Below are 21029 nucleotides of genomic sequence, written 5' to 3' on the forward strand. Positions count from 1 at the left end.
AGAACCTCATCTAAACATCTTCTATATATCTCCAGGGATGGTGACTGAACCATTTCCCTGGGCAGCCTGTTCCAATGCCCAACAACCCTTTATGTGAAGAATTTTTTCCCAATGTCCAATCTAAACCTCCCCCTGGTACAACCTGAGGTGAGAAATAGCTGCCCCTGGCATGGCAGGTGCCTGAGATAGGACAGGGAAGGCAGCAGGAGGGTGCCGGAGGTGTAATTGTGATTATTCCTGCAGGCTCCCAGGAGGGGAATCCGGATGACCTGCAGTATGTGGAGCAGGATCTGGAGAGTACTAGCCCCCCTGAGCACCCCAGCATGGGGAGGGCAGAGCTGGCAGGCAACACTCCCAGCAGCATGGTTGGCAGTGATAATGTCCCTGAGGACTATTCCCTCCGGGAGCATCGTCGTCTCCTCTCGGTGATGGGTGATGATGTAGGAATGGGGCCACAGAGGAAGAGGTCCAAGAGGTCTGGTGTTAAATCAGCCACAGTGGCCCCTGCCAACCAAAGCCAGGCTGGCCTAGAGCAGAACCCAATAATGAAGAGACTCCGTTTAAAAGCTGGTGTCAAAGACAACTCCAGGAGTCCTCCGCAGCACACCAGGGCTGTCCAAGGAAGAGCACCAGTCAAAACGGCAAACCCTCCTTTCAGGACCATGTCTCAAAAGCAGCAGCAGCCTCTTGGTCACCTCAGGGACTCAGGGGTGACAATTCCCAAAGAGGTGAGACCTCGAGGAGACCTCAGCACTGCTAAGGATGGGCTGAAGTCAGCAGTCACCATGCCAGCCAGGAGAGGAGGCCCAATCTCTGGCAGAGCTGGCAGACATGCTGTGAGTGCTGGGCTGCCTCAGTGGCTGAACCAAGTGGAGTCCAACATTGCTGAGCAAAACATGGCCAATGATGGGGTCATGGGCAAGGAAGAGGCACAGGTGGCATCTCCTGTGAAGGGCAAGTCTGGACCTGTGGCAGCAGAAGAGGAAGAGGAAGAGGTAGATGGGGAGCCAGAGGAGGAAGATGAGGAAGATTTTGATTACGTACCAGTGTTTGACCAGGCAGTGAACTGGGAGCAGACCTTCAGCATGAGCAACCTGGACTTCCATATGCTGCGCACAGACTGGATTGACCTGAAATGCAACACGTCAGGGAACTTGCTGCTAAGAGAAAGTGAGGCCCTGGAAGTCACACGGGTCTTCCTGAAGAAACTCAATCAGAGAAGTAAAGGGTAAGACATGGTGTAAAAATGAAGGGACGGTGTCCTGGAGGTGGTGTACCGTGCTGCACAGGGAATACCTGTCATGTTAGGAGCTAGTGGGAATCAGAGGCTAAACTGGGTGTAGGAAGTAAGACTTCAGGTAAGGAATCTGTGTAAAAACCCAGGTTTAAATACCTCTTTTGGTTGAGGAATGGGAATTGTTGGACACCAAAGCATGTCTGGGGGCTGAATATTGCCCTCAAATAGCTAGTGGCAGTAAACATGAAAGACTGGAGGTTTCCATCCAGCTGGCATCACTGGCCTTTGGCTGGCTTCCACCTAGCACAGTGTAGGTATTGAGAGCACAAAGGAGCATTTTACCAGCTGAAGGCTAAGAAACCCTGCTGATATGAAGTAGGACTGGAGCTCCTTGTGCTTGTGGTTTGATAGCTGCCACATCTCAATTTGTGAATCATTTAGGACAGAGGACCAGAAGTGACCTGTCAGATAATGTGGATTGGTACGCTGATCTCAGAGACAACCAAGTACCCTACACTGTTACCTGAATGTGTGCACCTCCGTCTTAAAACTAGCTGGATTTCTAGATCCTAGTACTGATTTGGGAAGATGTCTGAGCTCCCCATTTCTCTGGTGACCTACTGGAGATCTGGTACTCTGTTTTTGTATGGTCTTGATATGGTTCTTTTTCTTCTTAAGACTTACCATCTTGATTGCCTTTCTGGCAAAGACATACCTTCTCTGAGCCTCTGTAAGCCAAACAATCCAATTCCTGACCCTTCTCTTGAGTGGGCCTCTATTTCCATGATTTTATCTGTCCTTCTCTGTGCAGGTTTCAGTTTGGGTTAATTTCCTGTACATAAGTGACCGGTATCCTGGATGCTTGGCAGAATGGGTGTTAGTAGTTCCCAGTCCCTACTGGAAGTAGCTCTAAAGCCACATCTTAAGATTTCATTTATTTTTTCCGGGTCAAATCCATCGCAGTCATGGGGTAACTGATCAGTGCACACAACCTTTTCTCTGCATTTTTGACTGATGAGCATCCATTTTATAGCAGAAACTCTTGTTATGACCCAAAAGGGCATGACCTGGGATTTCATCCTGTTTTGGCCATTCTGAACCTACAGCTCACTCCAGTTTTTGCTGTATGATCACTCAGTCCTACTCCATAGTATTGGCTGGTGAGCTGTCATCAACCAACTTCACTAGCCCAAACATGCTCCTTGTGCCAAGACTGTTGTAGGAGGTGTTGAATACACTCGCTATTACCAGCCCTACAATCACTCAGACACATTTGTTATTTTCTGTGTCACCTTTATTTCATTTCCTTTGCCAACTATTTTCTCTTGGCTGGAATCCCAGATCTAATCCCACATGCTTGTGGATTTAGGAAACAGGTGCTAAACCTTCCCAGGGGATTTTGGAAGTGGTGCAGCAAAGCAAGGGGGAAGCTGGGGACAAAAAGGTTTGTGTTAGCCAGGAGGAAAGAGCCTGGCAGAACTGAATAGGCTGGAGGTGGGAGAGATATGGCTGGTGTATGTGGGACGTGCCCACCCCAGCTGTATCTCCTGCAGGCGGTTCCAGCTGCAGCGTATCATGAATGTGGAGAAACGCCAGGACCGCATGCGAGGCAGCCGCTACCTGCTGGAACTGGAGCTGCTGGAGCAGGGAGAGCGGCTCGTCCGCTTCTCCGAGTATGTCTTTGCACAGGGCTGGCAGGGCGCTGGCAGGGATGAGGAGGAGGAGAGGAAGATGAGGAACCTGGCGTGGGGTCGCCAGCGGCACCTGATGTCTGTGGTGAATGAGCCAGAGCTGTGCTGGCCCCAGGGCTTTTCCTGGAACCACCGTGCTGTGGTTCACTTCGTGGTGCCAGGTAAGGGGGACCTGCCTTCCCGGGACATCCAGGGGTGGCACGATGGGCACTTCCCATGGGGGTAGTCCTGAACAGTGGGTCTGGGCCAGCCTCAACTGTCTCCTTTGGGTCACTTCCCATTTCTGTTCTCTCCAAGTTAAATCCCCTCAGAAATATGACTCTTATAGAATGTAAGTTCAAAGAAAACTCCCGTCACACTCTGGGAAAGAACTCACGCCGATTCCTGGGCTCTTTGGTCCAGGTTTTCAGACTGGGCCTATTTCAGCATCCCTGCAAGGTTAGCGGGGCTTAGAGGAGGCAAGGAGCCTTGCCTGTTGAGAAGCCATGCTATCTTTGAAATCAGTTTTGCTTTGGTTCTCTCCCTCTTGCAATACAACCAGTGAAAAACCAGGCACGCTGGGTGCTGCAGTTCATCTCTGACATGGAAGAGCTGTTCCGAGTCACTAAGGATCCGTACTTCAACATCATCATCACGGACTACAGCAGCGACGACATGGATGTAGAGAAGGCTCTGAAAAGGTCTACCTTGCACAGGTGAGAGGACTGCCTGGTCACACAAAACCACTCACAGGCATACGCCTGCACACACAGCACGTCTGCCAGCCTCTGTGTACTGACCAGCCACAGCCTCCTGCAGCTGGAAACCAAACCTTGCACTTATATGTGCATATCATAGAATCATAGCTAATCATAGGTAATCATGGAATGTCCTGAGTTGGAAGACACCCACAAGAATCACCAAGTCCTATTCCTGTCCCTGCACAGGACAGCCCCACAGTTCACACCATGTGTCCGAGAGTGTTATCTAGTCGGTGTTCTAATGTACATACATGTATACCGCATATAATAGTGTTATAAAAATGCAAGGCAATACCTATTGCAGTCATCCATCCAGATGCATCTCTTTTCTCTTGGCTTTGGTTCAAGTTTGCACGAGAGGACAGGAAGCAAGTCTTGCAGTGATGGGGCAGAGGGAGGACAGAAAAGACAGGAAAGCTGTGAGAAATGGGACAGGGAGCAGAGAGACCTCTGGGGACTCCGCTTGCTGGAATAGCTGTCTGTCTCACTCTACTCTGACCTGAAGCAGCCTTGGCTGGTCCTTCCCTTTATGTGCCAAGGGTTCCCCGTAACAGATCTAGGATAGAGTCGGACTAGACCTGAAAAGACTTTTGCTAGGGACTAACCATGTCCTTAATGCAAGAGTGGGAAGACCCTCGGAATACACTGGGAAGTTCAGCAGCCCTGAACTTGCATACTTGCACAGCAAAGGCTTTTCTTCCTCCTTGCGAGGGCGCGTGGTGGTGAGGGGCAGCTGTGCAGTGTGATGCCTGCCCTGTACCACTTGCCAGCCTGCATGCACTGAACTTTTCTTTCCTGTCTGACCCACAGCTATCAGTACTTGAAGCTGACGGGAAATTTTGAGCGTTCTGCTGGGCTACAGGCAGGGATAGACCTTGTGACGGTAAGCCTGGGGGTCTTGAGGTGGACAGGAGGGGTTCTAGTATGTCTCTGGCGCTACCTCTTGCCTTTCTTACTGAACACACTTTTTTGGGGAAGGGAATAGCCTGTCAGATCAGTAGATGTGTTTCCTGTCCCTCTAGAGTAAGAGCCTCACCCCTTACTCCAAGAAACTTGTGGTCTGTTCAGCTCTTGGCCTGTCTGCTGGGACTATCAGCAATAGCAGTTTTGTGATACTGCCTCTGCCAGATGATGGTCGTAATATTCCATACCTGTCATTGAATATCCACTCCATGGCCATTTCGCCAGCCCCTAGGATCTCAATTTCTGATCAAGAAACAAATGGCTATTTAATTCACTCCCATATCTCTGTCTTCCTGCCCTTCAAGAAAAATTTACTCAAAGTCAACCTGTTTTTTTTCCCAACCGGTGTGGTTGGTTCTAGGACCCACATAGCATCATTTTCCTTTGCGACCTCCACATCCACTTCCCAGCTGGAGTCATTGATTCAATACGGAAGCACTGTGTGGAAGGCAAGATGGCCTTCGCGCCCATGGTCATGAGGCTGCACTGCGGCATGTCCCCACAGTGGCCTGACGGTAAGAGGGAGTCGAGCCTCTTCGGCTCAAACCTTGGGGAGTGGTGGGAGAAGGACGGTGCATGTAACCTCTGGGTTTGTTCCTCTGGTGCTGTCATGGTCTGGAGCTTAAGGTACTTCCAGGGCCACTAGATGAGAGTGTATTAGACAAAGGATGGGGTTTAACAGTGTCAAGTACCTGGAATTTGAGGTTGAAGAGCTAGTAGAGCCCTTCATATGATGTACCTCCTGGTCACCTTCTAGGGCTTTCTGTGGATTTGAGGACCTTGGAAAACCCCTCCTCCATTTCTCTCTTTTCTTAGTGGGCGCAGCCTGTCCTGAGGAGAATTGGTAGCCTGGGAGTAGGGGAAACCAACCCAAGTCAGGGGGAAGAAAGTAGCATACATCATCTGAGCGTAGGATTTCCTTTAGATAGTAGTGACCATCTTGAGCCATCCCAGCATAAGGACAACCCTTTGAAGCTGGGACAGTCTGGGTATATTAGGAATTATGCTGCCAGACAGGAGATGTGAGAGGCTCTGCTATCAAGTCCATAGGACAGCCCTTGCTGTCTGTCTGCAAGCCTTTCTCACTTGCCAAAGCTTTAATATAGTTGGCTCTGCGTTGGGGCTAAAAGAAGCTTGAGTCTCAGTCCAGTAGCCATGCTGGAGTCATCAGTGGTTCAAAGCACCAACATACCTATGCCTCTTTTGTGTTGTCTTCAGGCTACTGGGAGGTGAATGGGTTTGGTCTCCTGGGCATATACAAGTCTGACCTGGACAAGATTGGAGGCATGAACACAAAAGAGTTTCGGGACCGCTGGGGAGGAGAGGACTGGGAACTCCTGGACAGGTAGGCATCCACTGTCAACATTCATGCATTTGTGGGGGGAGATGCATTAGATCCTGGAGGACCAAGGACCAGGGGAGGAGTGATCTGAGGAGACTGAGGTGACTAATGCCACCATAAGCTTAGTCAGTGAAGGAGGGTCTTTGAGCATGTCCTGACCTCAAATCTAGTAGGCAAGTGGACCCAAAATACACTACTACAGCCACTGAGAGGAGTTTCCTGGTGGCTTCCAGCTACATTGCTGGTTGGCTATGCGCAGATCAGGCACTGGTGATCTTGAAGATTTTGTCTTCTTCAAGCAGTGTAGCACACAATGGGGTCCAGTTTGGCTCCCTCAGGCTTCCCGTACTACATATAGCAATTGCCCAGAAGAGAGTCTGTCAGAGAGACATTTAAAGATCATGAGGTACATTTACAACTTCTGAGAAGTTTATGATGAGGGATATCTGCTGGACGAATCCTAGGCCTCTTGGTTTGTAGTTCTAGGTTTTGGGACCTGCCCTGTCTTTTCTGCCAGATGTCAGCAGAAAAGACTAACATCACCAGCAATCCCATGTTGCCAGCTGTCTTTCCTCCTAGCCTGGCTTGTGCAGCCTGCTCCTGACCAGTCCTGCTCTCAAGGGTCTATGAACACTCAGGAAGTGTCATTAGATGTCTGCTTATGGATATGAGATGCCTCTGAGCTGTTCTGGGCTCTTCAATCTGATTGCAGTCTCTTGACAACAGAACAACTGAAAAGAGATTTCCTGGGGCTGGGCCCCTCGGAATCTCTGTGATCAAGTTTTACCTAAACCTGCCCTTCTCCTTTCTGCCAGGATCTTGCAGGCCGGGCTGGAAGTGGAGCGTCTCTCTCTGAGAAACTTTTTCCACTGGTTTCACTCAAAGCGAGGCATGTGGAACCGGCGCCAGCTGAAGACACTGTAGCCTTCAACCCCAAAGCTGCCCGGAAGCGCCATCCACCATCTCGTCTCGACATGCACTTCATCGAGGCAACACAGCCGAGCGCACAAACTCTTCCTCTGCCTCCAGAGCCCTCTGATGGGATGGCACAGCTGAGGAAGGGATGGTCAGGCTGGGGAAGCGGGAGCTTCTCCTGTGAGCCATTGCATCCAAGATGTAGGATCTGTGTCTTAAGAAGGCGTGCGGGGGAGATGTCACTGAGGGAAAGACTTGTATGTCCTGCTGTGCAGTCTGGCGGATGGTGCAGTGGGAGAGGTGCCATATTTCCTGTTGAGTCTTGGCGTGATGCAAAACAAACACCAATCCCAGCTAAGCCTATAATGGTTTATTTATAGTGACACAGTTTCTCTTTCAATACTTGAAGGAAAAAGAAAAGAGGAAAAAAAAACAACAACCCTCCTCATCTCTCCTCCTTCCCCATGTCTTCAGCATCCATGCCTTTGGACAGAGAACCAAAGTAAGTTCTCTGAACTGTTTTGTGTCCACATGCCCATGTGCTGACCCAAGGCAATCTGGAGGTGGAGGAGCTGATAAGCACTTTAGGCTGCTGGTGCTTAGGCGTTTCTCTGTGCTTTTCACTTTAGTCATTATGAAAACTTGTGCTCATATTCAGCAAATTATGGGCCATGGATGGAGATGCAAGTACACCTCCCATATGAAAGCCACGTTTGCCTGCAGCTGGGTGAGGTGGCAGGGGTTGATGTTCAAACTCCACCTAAATTATTGATCCACTGCCTGAGGGTAGTGGAGGGGTTACACAGAGAAACTAGCAGGGCATCTCAGGAGGAACTTCGCAGCCTTATCTGACAGACGTGTGTTTGTCCTAACAATATCAGGGAAACCCTAGCAGGGAAGAAGTGGCAATATTTTATTAGTTGAAATATTGTGATTTTGTCTGAAAAAGAGGAGACAGAGTATTCTGCTCTCTAAATCCTGTACAGTTATGCAGCATTGTTTAATAAGTTATGGCCTCATGGTTATGTCTTGTCATAGTTTGACTTTTATGTAGAGACCACGTTTCTTGGCTGAAGAACCAGCACAGTTGTTGGTACTTCATCTCTGAAACATCCCTGGGAGCTCTGGACCGGTACAGAGGAGGTGGCCTCTGGTCATGGCACTTGCAATGGGTGCAAAGAACAGTGAGGACAGAAGAGGGTTAAATGAATAAAAGGATGGGCAGACCCATGCTGGTGTTGATGGAGGAACTGTGGGAAGAGTCCCTGTCTGCAGCCAGCCTGACACTACAGGGAATTCTTAGCCCTTAAAACTCCCATTAATGCAAGGCAAGATATTTTTATCCCTGTAACCATTTTACAGGACTATAGAAACCCAGAAATCCCAGCACACTTGGTGCTCTGCGCTGGAGATTTGTTGTCCCCGTACCCTGCTGAAAGGACTGCTACTGCTCTCAAGCTTCAGAGGAGAGCTTGACGTAGGATGCTACTCACAGCACCCAGCTCTGTGGGGAGCTGTTGAGAAGTGAGTAATGCAGGTATGCAGGAGACAATGCAATGCTGACATGGTACTAGAGTTGTTTGCTTTTTACGCTGGTGGAGTGGATGCAAATTCAGAATAGGCATTCATTTATTATTAATTCCCTGGTGCTTGACAAGTCCATCAAGTTCCACTGTTGCAGTAGAAAACAGAACATGCAAGTTCCGGCACGTGAGATAGAAATCTTGTCAAATCATCTGCTTGCCACCATCTGTGTCTTGCGGGTGATGGAGTCAGAAAAAGTCAACCAGATTTGAGAAAGTTTTGCTGTGCAGTGTGCAGTTCTGGTGAGAAGCAGATGAGAAACGGCTGTGTCTCTGAGTTCACAGAACCTTTGCCAGAACAGATACACTGAATATCTCAGAAGATATTCAGATAGCCTTCTGCTCAAGCCAGAGCAGTCTTTTTATTGAGGGAAAGTATTTTCCCCATGTAGAGACTTAAGAAATGAAACACTGTGATTGGAACAAGAGGGAAGAGGCTGACAACAGTCAACACTTATTATTATTATTTTTTTAAATGTTTTATGGGAGTTTAGGAAGCCAGAGCCATGTGATGCAATCTTGCAATAAGCTCTGTTTCTGCCTGGAATGTGCAGTGTCAGTCACGCTCTCGGTGCGTGTCGCAGCCTGTGCTTCACTCAAACGCAGGCATAGCCCCACGAGTGTGCAGGTGAGCTGCTCCCGAGGCTCCAGGACTGTGCCTCTGCAGCCTGTCCAGGCCGGCTCTGTCACGCAATCCCTGTGGAATGGGGAGAGGCTGGCGGGGAGGGTGAGCGCTGGGACGCGACGAGGCATTAGGAGGACCCAGCCGTTTGGCCCCATTGGGCGGAGAATGGCACAATGCCCATTTTGTAGATGGAAAGCTGGTGGATTTGGTGGCAACCCTTATGCCATGCACAGGGAGGAAAGGTTATTTGTACTGTGTGCTTTCATGTCTGGCTTACATGTGGTCTGCAGCACCTGAAGTTAGCAGTGAACATTCATCTGCAAACACTGTCAAGAATTAGGGGCATCCAGAAGATAACTCACTTGGCTTGAATGATTCTAAATAATCCAGCAAAGAGTGGCCTGGGAAGTACAGTGCAGCCCTCTCTCCAGCACTGCCAGCAGAATTTTAGGATTTCGCCCCTGTGCATTAGCTATGACTGTGCTCCTTCCTTCACACCTTGTAACCCAAGCCAATGGCAAGCAGAACTGTTTACCTCGCGAGGACTCCTTGGTTGAGATGTAAGGAGTTAGTGGGTATCAGTCCAGTTTACTGATGGCCAGTATCCCCACTGTCAAAGTTACCATCACAAATGTTCTCCGCTTTCTAGCACAGTGTGTATTTTTATTTGGTATTTAAGCATTGTGTTAGTAAACATGATTAGTACTAATTGGCACTAGTTGGCAGCCTCTGTGGAGGAGCTTGAAGAGAGTCCATGGGGACAAAAGCTGTCTTCCAGCCTGCATGCTCAGAGACCGCTGCAGGTTGTAAGGAGAGAAGGGGCTACATGCTTCCTGGATCACTGGCCAGCAGCAAATCTTGCAGGAGTGGTACCAGGCTTTGCTCTGAGGCTGCTGCCCTTCTTCCAAAACAACGTGCAGTTTTTCTCCCCAGAGTCATGACAACCAGTGACAGAACCCAAAGGAATGGCAGGAAGATGTGCCAGGGGAGGTTTAAGTTGGATATCAGGAAAAGGTTCTTCCCCCAGAGGGTGGTGGAGCACTGGAACAGGCTCCCCAGGGAGGTGTCACGGCCCCAGCCCTGACAGTGTTCAAGAAGAGACTGGACAAGCCCTGAGAGACATGGTGTGAACTGTCGGGTTGTCCTGTGAAGGGACAGGAGTTGGACTCGATGATCCTTGTGGGTCCCTTCCAACTCAGGACATTCTCTGATTCTGTGATGACTCTATGAAGAGGGAAGAGCAGGCAGCACATCAGGATTAGGTAGTACGGCAGCCATGCAGTGAAAGGATGTGGCCATCCAGGGTAGTGCCCAGGTCACCGTGGTCCCTGATCAGCATAGTGTTACACAATGTGCACTACAGCTGTAAGGATGGTTCATCTCTGGATCTGGCACAGCTGCTGGAGACCAAGAGAGAACCTGGCTTCACCACAGCTTGGAATCTGACACCCCTGACAGTCAATCTCATTTCTATCACGGGAAATTTTTTAGGAAGCTGTGTCTGGGTTTGCGGTGAAGTTCACCCCATGTTTCTGGCCTTCACTTGCATCCTGGCTGTGTCCTGCCTCAACAGCAGAAGGAAATTGGTTGCGCCGGATCTCCTGTGCATCAGGCAGGTGGGCAGGAGGGAACTGCTCTGGCAGCTCTCTGGCTGGGAACAGCTGAGGAGATGATGGGCCATGCTGCAGAAGAGACCTTCTGTGGGGCAGGATGTGGCCAGGCTGGAGAACCTGGGCCTCCAAGCGTGGGGTGCATGGCAAGGGGGTTCTGCCCACAAATGCCAGCTCCGTCTTGAGGACTGTGAATTGTAGGGCTGAGGCGTGTTTTGCCAGCCAGTGAAGGGAACAAAGAAGGGCTGGCTTTTATTCTGAGAGAAATGTATTGTGTGAAAGTTACGATGTGACTTGTTTTGTCATTGTCTTTAATGTTCGCCTGGTATGAACATCTCACCTCTTTTCATTGCCTACAAATGTCTGAAGTTGATTGTTTTTTAGATATTGATGCCTTGTGTTAAAAATCTGAATTGTACCTTTGAATTATCTGCCTTAATGTGGCTCTGTGCCTTCAAGACGACTCCTGGGCCACCTCTCTGTTAGAGCTGGGGGATATACTGATTCTCCCCCACGTTTTATAAATACATCATCTTGCTACAAGAGCTCAGTTCTGTCCTTGTGTTACTTATACCTGCATCGCCACACAGCAGGGATTAGAAACCATATGTTGCCCCTATGGCCTCATATAATGAAGAGCTTAGACAATACCAGAGAGACAGGTCACTCTCTGCCCAGGCCCATGAGAGGTGGGTGGGAGATGCAACGAGCAGGGTTAACCAGGAGTGAGATCTGTTTCGGTCCCCTCCAGGGCTGGAGTGAGGGGGATGGCAACAAAACAGTTTTTCTCCTGTCTTCCTGGGTTTATCACGTGAAACAAGATAGAACCATTGGATAAATATATGTCTCAGCAAAGCAGAAGTGCTATGTGGTCATGGAGAGAGAATGTGGAGAATGAAGTGGTCCCTCTCACAAGCATGGAACAATTTCTGGAGAAGACTACAGGTGAGAGCCTAGACCTGAACTCAGTGCTTGGTACAGCCTACACAAATGGGAGGTCAGCTCTTTCACAGCAACTGCTTAATTAAATTCAAACTTGGCCCTTTTTCCCTTCAACTCTGCCTCATCTGAGTATAAAAAACTTGGCAGGAACGGGAGTCAGACATGGAGAGGGAAAAAGGCAGCCAAGGTTGCTAATGAGTCTGGTTCCATTATAATGAGAAATGATTATTAAAGGTGACAGGGGAAAAGCATTCCAGTGCACTGCTGGTCTTCTGCTTGCCTGGGCTGGGTGACGGGAAGCCCTCTCTGCTCGGGCAGGCCTCATGCACCACCATACCCGACCTGGCAGGTCTCTGAGGTGATGATGCTGAAGTTAAGATCTGGTAATGAAATTCCTCTCACTGCTTCTCTCTCAGCTGAACCTTTTTTTTTTTTTTACCTCTCTTTACATTCAGTCATCAATGTTAATTGCTTTGCCTCCTGCTCTGTGAAGCCGTGAGTCACAGGATTTGGGATCTGCACAGGGTACGCATAATTTTTTGCTTTTTCATGAACGCAGCCAGCTGAAAACCCTTTGCTGGTGGTTTTGCATTGGCTAGAACTAGTTGTGCTGCCTCTACAGTGAAGCCTTTTCCAGAGGAGAGCCGGAAAACAGAGGCTTCACCCCCATTTGCCATCAGTCTCAGCAGAGACGGAGGAGCAGGATAAGCAGCAAATTCAGTGTCGCCCCAGATCTGCCATTCCCCAGAGAAAGTGGAGGACAAGTCTTTACCTGTTTCAGCGAACAGATCCCAGACTCTGCTCAGCTCTGATAATTGAAATTCTGGTAAATATGTAGTTGGTGTTTTCCACCCTACTCTTTATACGCAACTTGCCTTCAGCTGCAAAAAAGCCACTGTCCTTTTGCAGGTGCGAGCTGGTGCTGGCCCATAGCCTTACCTAGCTTTCCTAGGCAAGATCTTTCACATCCTCTCCAGAAAAAAAGCACCCCCTGTGACTTAAGCAAAAATTTAGTTCTGTAAAGTCAGATGTAGAGCACAAATGAAATTTGCCTGTATCAGTTATTTTTAGCATCAGACATTCCCAATGACTCCTGAAGACCAATATGTGGGCATTTTCGTGAGATTTCTTTCTCAGTGATGGCAAGAGGACGCAAAATGAAAAATCCATACTGAACTCTGGTTCTGCCGTACAATGAAAAAATCATTTAATAATCAGAAAAGCATGTCATTATTTAAATAGGCTTATACCAGGCCATTAAAATACCATTTTTTAGCGTGACTACAGAGCTACAAAATTTAAGATCAAATATTTTTACTCTTTCAAATAAAACCTGAAAATCATTAATTCAAAGACCTCTTTTAAGGAAACAAATTGTTCTAATATGAGAGAATTCCCGGCATTGTCAATGTAACAGTGATATGTTTTAAAATATTTATGTTAGTGATAAGACCTTAAATTATAATGGTAATTTTTTAATAAAGTAATACACTATGCATCTTTCATTTCTCATTGTGGCAATAAGCCTAGAGTATCTCCTTATGTATAATGTTTCTTCATTTTCTACTAAATATTGTCAGGTTCTTCTGACATAATTCCTGATAGGTCCCTGGCAAAGACGTCAGGCTATAATATCTATTTTCTGTCATGGTTAATTTTCCAATGCTGGAAACATCTGATTGTTTTCCTAACTGTGTCGTGTTTATTTTTAAACAACTAGGAAGACATTTTAACTGGTTTTAGCTACGCTGATACACCAACACTTTATCCTCCCATGAGAGCTTCTTTTTTTTTTCTTTTTTTTTAATTTGAGAAAACCAGTCCAACATTTGGGAAGTAAACTATTAGATAGAATTGCTTTAAGTATAGCAAATTATGCTTGAGACAAAAAAAGCTGGACTTTTATCATTTATTTAGCCTACAAAGTAAACCGTTCAGTCTTCTCTACAAAATGAGCCAATATTGATTATGTGAAGCAGGCAACTAAAAGAAGAGATGAGATTTACAGAACTCTGAAATTGTGTACCTGCTGCTGTTCCTGTAGGTTTATCTAGCAAAGTTTGCTCTAGCTTTGAAAGGCAATGCTTTCACCCCTTCAGAACTACAAAAGCATTACAGTAAGGGGCCGGTATACCGTGACATGTACACAGTTTCGAAAGTTTAACCCAGTTCTCTGGATTCGTCAATGGGCTCCTGCTGAGGTCAGTGAAAACAGAGGAGAGCTTTCCCACCAGCCACACTGCCCAGGTCCTGCAGGGAAGACAAGAAACACCAGTAAGGTCTCAGCAGGCTCCTTGGCACTGCATGGGCAGAGAGGAGCAGTCACAACACACGGGCTCACTCGGCACCAGAGCCACCCCTACGGGTGTGGGCTGCTGCTCTTCAGTGCTCCCACCCTTCTGGATCCCATGGCAGCAGTGATTTTGTAGAGGCTTTTGGCCTTTGCATCCTCCATCATCGTTATCATGCAACTATAGGGTTTTCTTGCTGGCTGGTGCCTCAGTATATTGCATTTAAACTATGTTTACATAGAGATGTGTTTACATAGAAACAAGAGATGTAAACTTTGCTTCTTGACCTAAAGCTCTTTTGACCTAAGAACATGTCACTTCCTCATTGACCTGACATGGGAACTCAAGCATTTGGTTGAACTCTTACTCTCAAGTCTCTTGAAAATGAGAGGTAGATTCTTAAAACAGCCCCTGCCAAACCACACTGACTCTTGTGAAGAGCTCTTTCACCCCGGCCTTGCCAGCACCTTCTTTTTCTTCTTCTCACATAACGCTGCCATCTTGGGATACCTCCCAGAAGGCACCTAGTTTTCTTTCCCAAATTTAGCTCACATCCTCACCTGGTATCCATATCTAGTCTGAGGTCTGCAGCCTTCTGAAAACCACTCGCTGCTGATAAATCCCAGCAGTTGGGATGTTTGGTGTTCTTGCTTTAAAGACCAAGCAATGAGAAATCCTCATCTTCTAAGGGGATTTGTTCAATGGTCCCAGATGCTTGTGGGATAACCCCATGCCTCTGGAAAGGCTTTGTTAACTTGTGCAGCTTTGCCTTCTTCTCCACCTTGCAATGATTATTTTCTGAGACTGAGAGCCCTTCCAGGGGCTGGCAGTAATGGGAACTCACCCCTTTCTTACCTGACTCCATTGCCCCATGACTTAATAAGGTCGAAAATTCCTGGTAGGGTAGAGGCCAGTCTTCTGCACCCCAAAGGCTGTGATGAAGATGTTGAGGATGACCGTGATGAAGATGAGAGCTGTGGCAGTATTGTTGAGTATATTCAGACGGGGTTGCTTTGCAACATCATTCAGGTTCAGTCGAGCTGTGCGATACAAAGCAAAAAGAAAGGGAGATTTGTAGCTTGACTCCAAGTCCTCCAGTCCTTGCAAGCCTTCCCTGCCCGGCAAATGTCCATGGTGCCCCTGGGTACTGTGACGGCAGAGATAAGGGAATAGTCCCAGGAACTTTACAGAGGACACAGCTTGCTTTAGGATGACATAAGAGGATAGACCAGAGGAAAAACATCCTTTTTTTTAGTCATATCTTTGTTTTGCCTCAGAGATGCCATTGCCCTCCAATGGGCCAACCCTAAATAGCCAAATTACTGCTGCATGCCAGCCAGGCATGTGCTATGTGCCCCCCCTCCCCGCCACTGCATGGCTATGGGTCATGGCAAGGGAGGGCTGGGTGACATGGGGAACAAGGTCAGCAACTTTGTACTTGGGTTGGGAGACCAGTTCTTCCTTGACACCATGATCTCACATATGTGCTGACACTGCTAACAACCTCTTCCTCACCCTCAAACCAAGACATCAGCCCTAGCTGATGGGTATTGATCAGTTCAGCCACGGGAATGCCCTGGACACCAAGGCTGTCTGGCTGACAAGCCATGTGAACATCAGCCTTGTGGCTCCCTGCCCTCAGCTGTGGTCCCCTGTGGCCCTTCTCTTCACAGCTGGCTCCAGCCACAATGGCTGCCACCAAAATAGGCTGTGCCATGTGGGGCAGGGGAAGGAACAGGTCACAGGATTTCCTGTAGCCTCTGATCCTGTGTCCCACATACACAAAAAAAAAAAAAAACAAAACAAAAAAACAAAAACAAAACCCAAAAACCTACAGAGGATATACAGGAAAAGGCAGAGTTCTGCAGACTTTTAATACCAAGCATGTGTTAGAGATTGAAATGTAGCAGCTCTTGTATCAGATGGAGCATGGGGCAATCCTGTCTGAAATGCTGCTGTTAACATACTGTCTGTATGGCACAAGAAGAACTGTGGGATTGGTTAAATGTGAGGGTAATATAGGGATTCACAGAGTCACAGAATGTTAGGAATTGGAAGGGACCTCAAAAGATCATCTAGTCCAATCCCCCTGCCGAAGCAGGAATGCCTAGATGAGGCTACACAGAAGGTGTCCAGGCGGGATTTGAATGTCCCCAGAGAAGGAGACTCCACAACCTCCCTGGGCAGCCTGTTCCAGTGCTCTGCTACCCTCACTGTGAAGTTTCTTCTCATATTTAAGGGGAAGCTCTTGTGTTCCAGTTTGAACCCATTGCTCCTTGTCCTACCATTGGTTGTCACCGAGAAGAGCCTGGCTCCATCCTCATGACACTCACCCTTTATATATTTGTAAACATTAATGAGGTCACCCCTCAGTCTCCTCTTCTCCAAGCTAAAGAGCCCCAGCTCCCTCAGCCTTTCCTCTTAAGCGAGATGCTCCACTGCCTTCATCATTTTTGTTGCCCTGTGCTGGACCCTCTCCAGCAGTTCCCTGTCCTTCTTGAGCTGAGGGGCCCCGAACTGGACACAATATTCCAGGTGTGGTCTCACCAGGGCAGAGTAGAGGGGAAGGAGAACCTCTCTTGACCTACTGACCACTCCCCTTCTAATACACCCCAGGATGCCATTGGCCTTCCTGGCCACAAGGGCACAGTGCTGGCTCAAATACCTCTGTCTAAGTTGTTCTGTTAGACCCTGGCTTGAGTGAGGCAAAAGATGCAGCTAAAATGTGTCTGCAGGAGCTGCATGATGGGGCAGACTACAGGATGGGCAGCAAAAGGCCCAAAACCCATCTCTCCCTGCAACAGGGATTCGGCAGAGGGGAAGTGAACGAAGAGTAGTGCTCAGAGCCGCTGTGCAGGAGAAAATACCAACCCACTCCTCGCTTTAAAAAGCAGTTACACAGACCTCCCCACCAGCCGCATCAAGATGTCTTCAACCATCCTGCAGCCCTCGTTGCAGCCAAAGGGAACTGTTTTGGGGAAGAGGCTTCTCCCTCCCACCCCCGTGCTGTCCAAGCCATGGGGCTCCCCACCACAGCAGCACCCTACAAGGGTGCACGTGCCTCGGCAGCAGCCTTACCAGTGATGATGAGGAGAATCCCAATCACCACCTGGAAGAACAGGGAGATGCTGATGAGCACGATGAGGGTGACGTAGTACTGGAAGGAAGACCCCTGCTCCAGCACCGCCTTGAGCTGCGTGACATTGGCCATGAAGAGCGCCACGTCCAGCATGCTTTCTGCCACGCTCTTCTTGGTCGCGTAGTGGTTGATGTTCATTGGCCCGTTAAGCCGGAGCCGAGGATTCACACCCTGGGGAGATGGGAGAAACTGCATGAACCAGTGCAATTGCTAAGCTAACGGGCCTGCCATCTTGGACAGGCTGCTGCCTCCTCCCAGGGTTTGTCTGGAAAGCCTGGGAAAGAGTCAAATTGTGTGATTTAAACATGTTGAGAGCACTCGCTTGCCCCTCACAGTCACCTCATGATGTTAATAGCCACAAGATACTTGTGGTGATCAAGAGCTCTGTAAGGTTAGAAAAATACTGGGTATTTTTGTGGAAAACAAGATTGTCTAGGGTTACAATAATGTAGATTACCCAGAGCCAGGGATTTTGCAAGGAATATTAAATTCTCTTCCTTCAGGGCACAGACAAGCCTTAAACTTGCAGGGGATTAGAGAGAGATCTTCTCTTTGGGTCAAGTGCTCAAGGAACCATCAGTGGCTGAGCTTTGTGTCTCCTCTGAGCACTTTTTGCTGGCTACTGTCTTAAACAAGATGCTAGAGCAGATGGGACAATCCACATTTTTGTTTCTGAAACCAGGGACACAATTTTATCAAAACATCAAGCACTGAAATGCACTGAGACAAGGGGTGGGATCCATCACACTTAACTTTAATCACTCAGGCACATTTTTTTGTCAGTGGAAAGAAACAGGTATTTACAAGGGGTAAATCACCTGGTTGCCCTTAACCCAATTGCAAGCTGTGGGTCATTTGGCTGCTTTTAGCCATCCACTTTTTCTCTATTTTTCTTACTGAGTTTCTCAGTTCCTCTGCTGCCTGTCTTGACTCGTATGCTGAAAACAAACAAACAAAAGATGGGAAAGGGGATTATAGTTTTTGATTCACCCAGAGTGCCATTAGCTGGTAATAAACCACCCGCAAAGGCGACAATTACAAAAGATTTGAAGATATCTGCAGCAAGCTATGAACTTCTTTCTTAAAAAACAAAAGAACATTTCCATGTAGCAGACAGGCTTCAGCTCTGGGTAATCAGCCTCCTGACAGCTGTAGTAAAGACTAGCAGGCTTGCTCTTAGTGCTGTCTGATAGATGATGCTTTAAATCTGGAGATAAGGGCCAGGTATGGGCCCAAGGTGACCTCTTTTGTTGAGAGAGGTAGAAGAGTTCTCTGGGTACACACTGGAAGTAGAACTATGCCTACATCAAATGGTAAGTCCTATTTTAGTCCTTTTGTACCAGGTGCAGTAGAAAATGTAATCTTTCTTCTATATTCTGGGCATGACACTTGGAAAGGGTTATGGTTTGTGCTTCATGCTGCTGTCTCTGGCTTCCTTGTGCATCCTGGGGCAAGGGTGGGAGTGTGAGCAAAGCCAGTGACCCTGGGAGGCAGCTGTGTATGGTTCTGTGCCTGATCCTGAAACTGGGGGTGGATTTCAGGAGCGGGTTGTGGCCTGTGCTGGCGATCACCCTCACGTGGGAAAGGTGTGTAGTAAAAAGCAGGTGGGAAGGACTGTGTCCAGTCTGAACTACTGGTGACTTGTGATCCCTAAGAAGGGGCTGGATTGGGGTAGGAAAGTGCTTTTGGGGAATTTTTTTGGGGGGAAGGAGGAGGATAGCTTAAAGCATTACTCCTACATTTATACAGTCCTAAAACTACATTTGGCCCTTTGAAGGCAACTGTGAGGCTGATGTGGCCACCAGTGAAAATGAGTTTGACACCCCTGGCTTAGAGTGTGCAATTCTTGTGGTTTCTAACAGTGAAGTTACTGTGGTTAAGAGGCTCCTCTGCAAAGCTTGTGTTTCTTGCTGTCAAAGGTAGAAGTTTAAAGATACTGGAAGGAGTTAAAAGTAGAAGTCTAGACAGCTGGTAAGGACTCTAAGGTGGTGCATAGGTGTTCCAGACTTCTTAAACATTGCTGTCTGGTGTCTGGGCTGGAAGAGAGGTATCTCTCATCTCGGAGAAAGGAGGCCAGTGAAAGCTCCAATCCTTGGAACATGTCTTAAAAACCTGAATTTAGTTACTGCCCGCTCTTAGCTGACTTAAAAGCATGTGATCCTGTCGCAGCAGAGTGGTGCCTGTACCAAGTGGTGCAAGGTTTGAGATTTGGCCCCTTTCGTGTGTTTTCTTCCTTCTTTCTGCAGCATCAGCCCTCCTCCCTGCAGCGTCATAAGGCTGGGCATTGATAGTTTATCTCTGCATAATGATGAGTTAAGGGTGCAAGAACAAGAGCACTGTACAAAAAAGACAGCGCTTTTGTTAGCTGAGTGACTGGTACAAGGAGGCTGAGACATCTGTTCCCACTTGCTTATGTGGAGATAAATAAAACAAGTCAGAAGCCCTTGTTGAATGAAAACGCATCCTCCTTTTCAGCTGCCCCCACGCTCCTATACCTGGGTTGTGAAATGGGGCAGAGTTGCAATGCACTGAGCTCTGTGTCTCAGATGATAAGGCAATAAAAATGGACAGCTTTCACAAGGGCTTTTCTCATGTGAATGAGCACAATGGCATGCTTCCCTGTTTGGACATGATAACACAGGCAGGGATGGGCACCACTCTCTGATGTGGAGTCACTGGATCTGGGAAACCCTTGCACTGAGCAGTGCAGAACTGTGATTCATGTTTCAAAGTTCTGTCAGCCTAGGCTTAGTAGATCCAGAAAGGTGGCCAAAAGGTTACTGGGTGATGAAAGCTGGACACAAAGCTTTCATTTAGGCAACTAACCAATCAACCAGTTTGATGTAGGCATCCTTACAATGCAGGAGTCCTTACGGTGCAGGCAAAAGTTAAAGAAATCTGTCTCCTCTATGGATTTGCCTTTACATGGTATTTATTCACTTTCAGTCCAGCAGCTGTGAATGCAAGTCTTGGGCCTCAAAGAACAAGACGCTTAAAGAAACCAGAAGTCTTCAGAGACCTGGCATTTTGATTAATGCAGGAGGTTGGCTTTGCTTTGGATGCCTGGTGCCACAGCTGTCACTCGCTACCACCTTCCTCTGTGGGTGTGCACACGTGGCTGTGACTCTTTGAGCTGCCACAATGCATGCACGGGTCTTTAAAGTTGGGATCATTGCTGCTTTTGCTTTGTCTTAAAGTTCAGTCCTGTAAACTGCTGCTGCTCAGGAGCTGAGTCACAAGTAACTCAGGTTTCTCTGCAGCAGGGTTGCCCAGACAGCTGTGGGGGGTTATGTGGGATCACTGGGAAGATTAAATGATTCTCTTTTGGCAAATGGATTCCTAAGTCACAGGACATAGCTTAAGGCTCATCAAAGTGATTTATGTCATTAGACTAGAGCTGGTGTCTTTCTAGTAACTTTGAAAGTGTTCCCCTTCTGAAAGTGGAGACCAGTGCCTTTTCTTCTCTGTATTGTGTCAAAGAGAGGAGACTTGCATCTGACCATCAGACACCAAGTTCATCTCACAAGCGTTGTTGCAGAGCCAGCGTGTCTGCTGGAAAACAGCACCTAACGGTATGCAGCAGTTTTTTAGGGGCATGTATCATTATTTCTCGCTTTTTAAGGACAGGGAAATTCGGATTTGGAGAACGCCAGCCCAGTCACACAATGGTGCTGGCTGAACTGATGCTGGAGCTTGGCTGCCAGGTCCAATTTCTGGATGTTTTGGCTTTCCATACGAGACAGCTTCTTTCCCTGCAAAGAGTCTACTGGCTTCAGTCTGACCTCAGGCAAATCCCCTTTCTGCTTCCTTCTGCGTAAATGTGGCGCAGCAATACAGATCACTACAGGGGCTGAGTGAGGCACCTATCAATGTTTTATAACTCAGAGGCTTTAATCTTACTCAAAGCACACACAAAAATATGTAACTTCCACATCTATAATGAGGTGGGTT

General features: G+C 47.9%; 2 protein-coding genes across 3 annotated transcripts in view; one reads left to right on the plus strand and one right to left on the minus strand.

Annotated features, from left to right (window-relative positions):
- B4GALNT3 (beta-1,4-N-acetyl-galactosaminyltransferase 3) overlaps window positions 1-11251 on the plus strand; it is a 70613-nt gene extending 59362 nt beyond the window's left edge. For both annotated transcript variants that reach the window (XM_065035618.1, XM_065035628.1), the window contains 7 exons: window positions 244-1228; window positions 2791-3089; window positions 3470-3623; window positions 4479-4551; window positions 4993-5146; window positions 5850-5976; window positions 6789-11251. In XM_065035618.1, the coding sequence (XP_064891690.1) occupies window positions 244-1228; window positions 2791-3089; window positions 3470-3623; window positions 4479-4551; window positions 4993-5146; window positions 5850-5976; window positions 6789-6897 (1901 nt within the window). In that variant the 3' untranslated portion in view covers window positions 6898-11251. The remainder of the gene's footprint in view (window positions 1-243; window positions 1229-2790; window positions 3090-3469; window positions 3624-4478; window positions 4552-4992; window positions 5147-5849; window positions 5977-6788) is intronic.
- Window positions 11252-12825: 1574 nt separating this feature from the next.
- The window catches only part of NINJ2 (ninjurin 2), a 50395-nt gene continuing 42191 nt past the window's right edge, over window positions 12826-21029 (minus strand). The window contains exons 2-4 of the mRNA XM_005500309.4: window positions 17018-17249; window positions 14795-14979; window positions 12826-13898 (exon numbers count right to left, since the gene is read on the minus strand). Of these exons, the coding sequence (XP_005500366.2) occupies window positions 14816-14979; window positions 17018-17249 (396 nt within the window). The 3' untranslated portion in view covers window positions 12826-13898; window positions 14795-14815. The remainder of the gene's footprint in view (window positions 13899-14794; window positions 14980-17017; window positions 17250-21029) is intronic.

The sequence above is a fragment of the Columba livia genome, chromosome 1, assembly GCF_036013475.1.
Source record: "Columba livia isolate bColLiv1 breed racing homer chromosome 1, bColLiv1.pat.W.v2, whole genome shotgun sequence".
NCBI lineage: Eukaryota > Metazoa > Chordata > Aves > Columbiformes > Columbidae > Columba > Columba livia.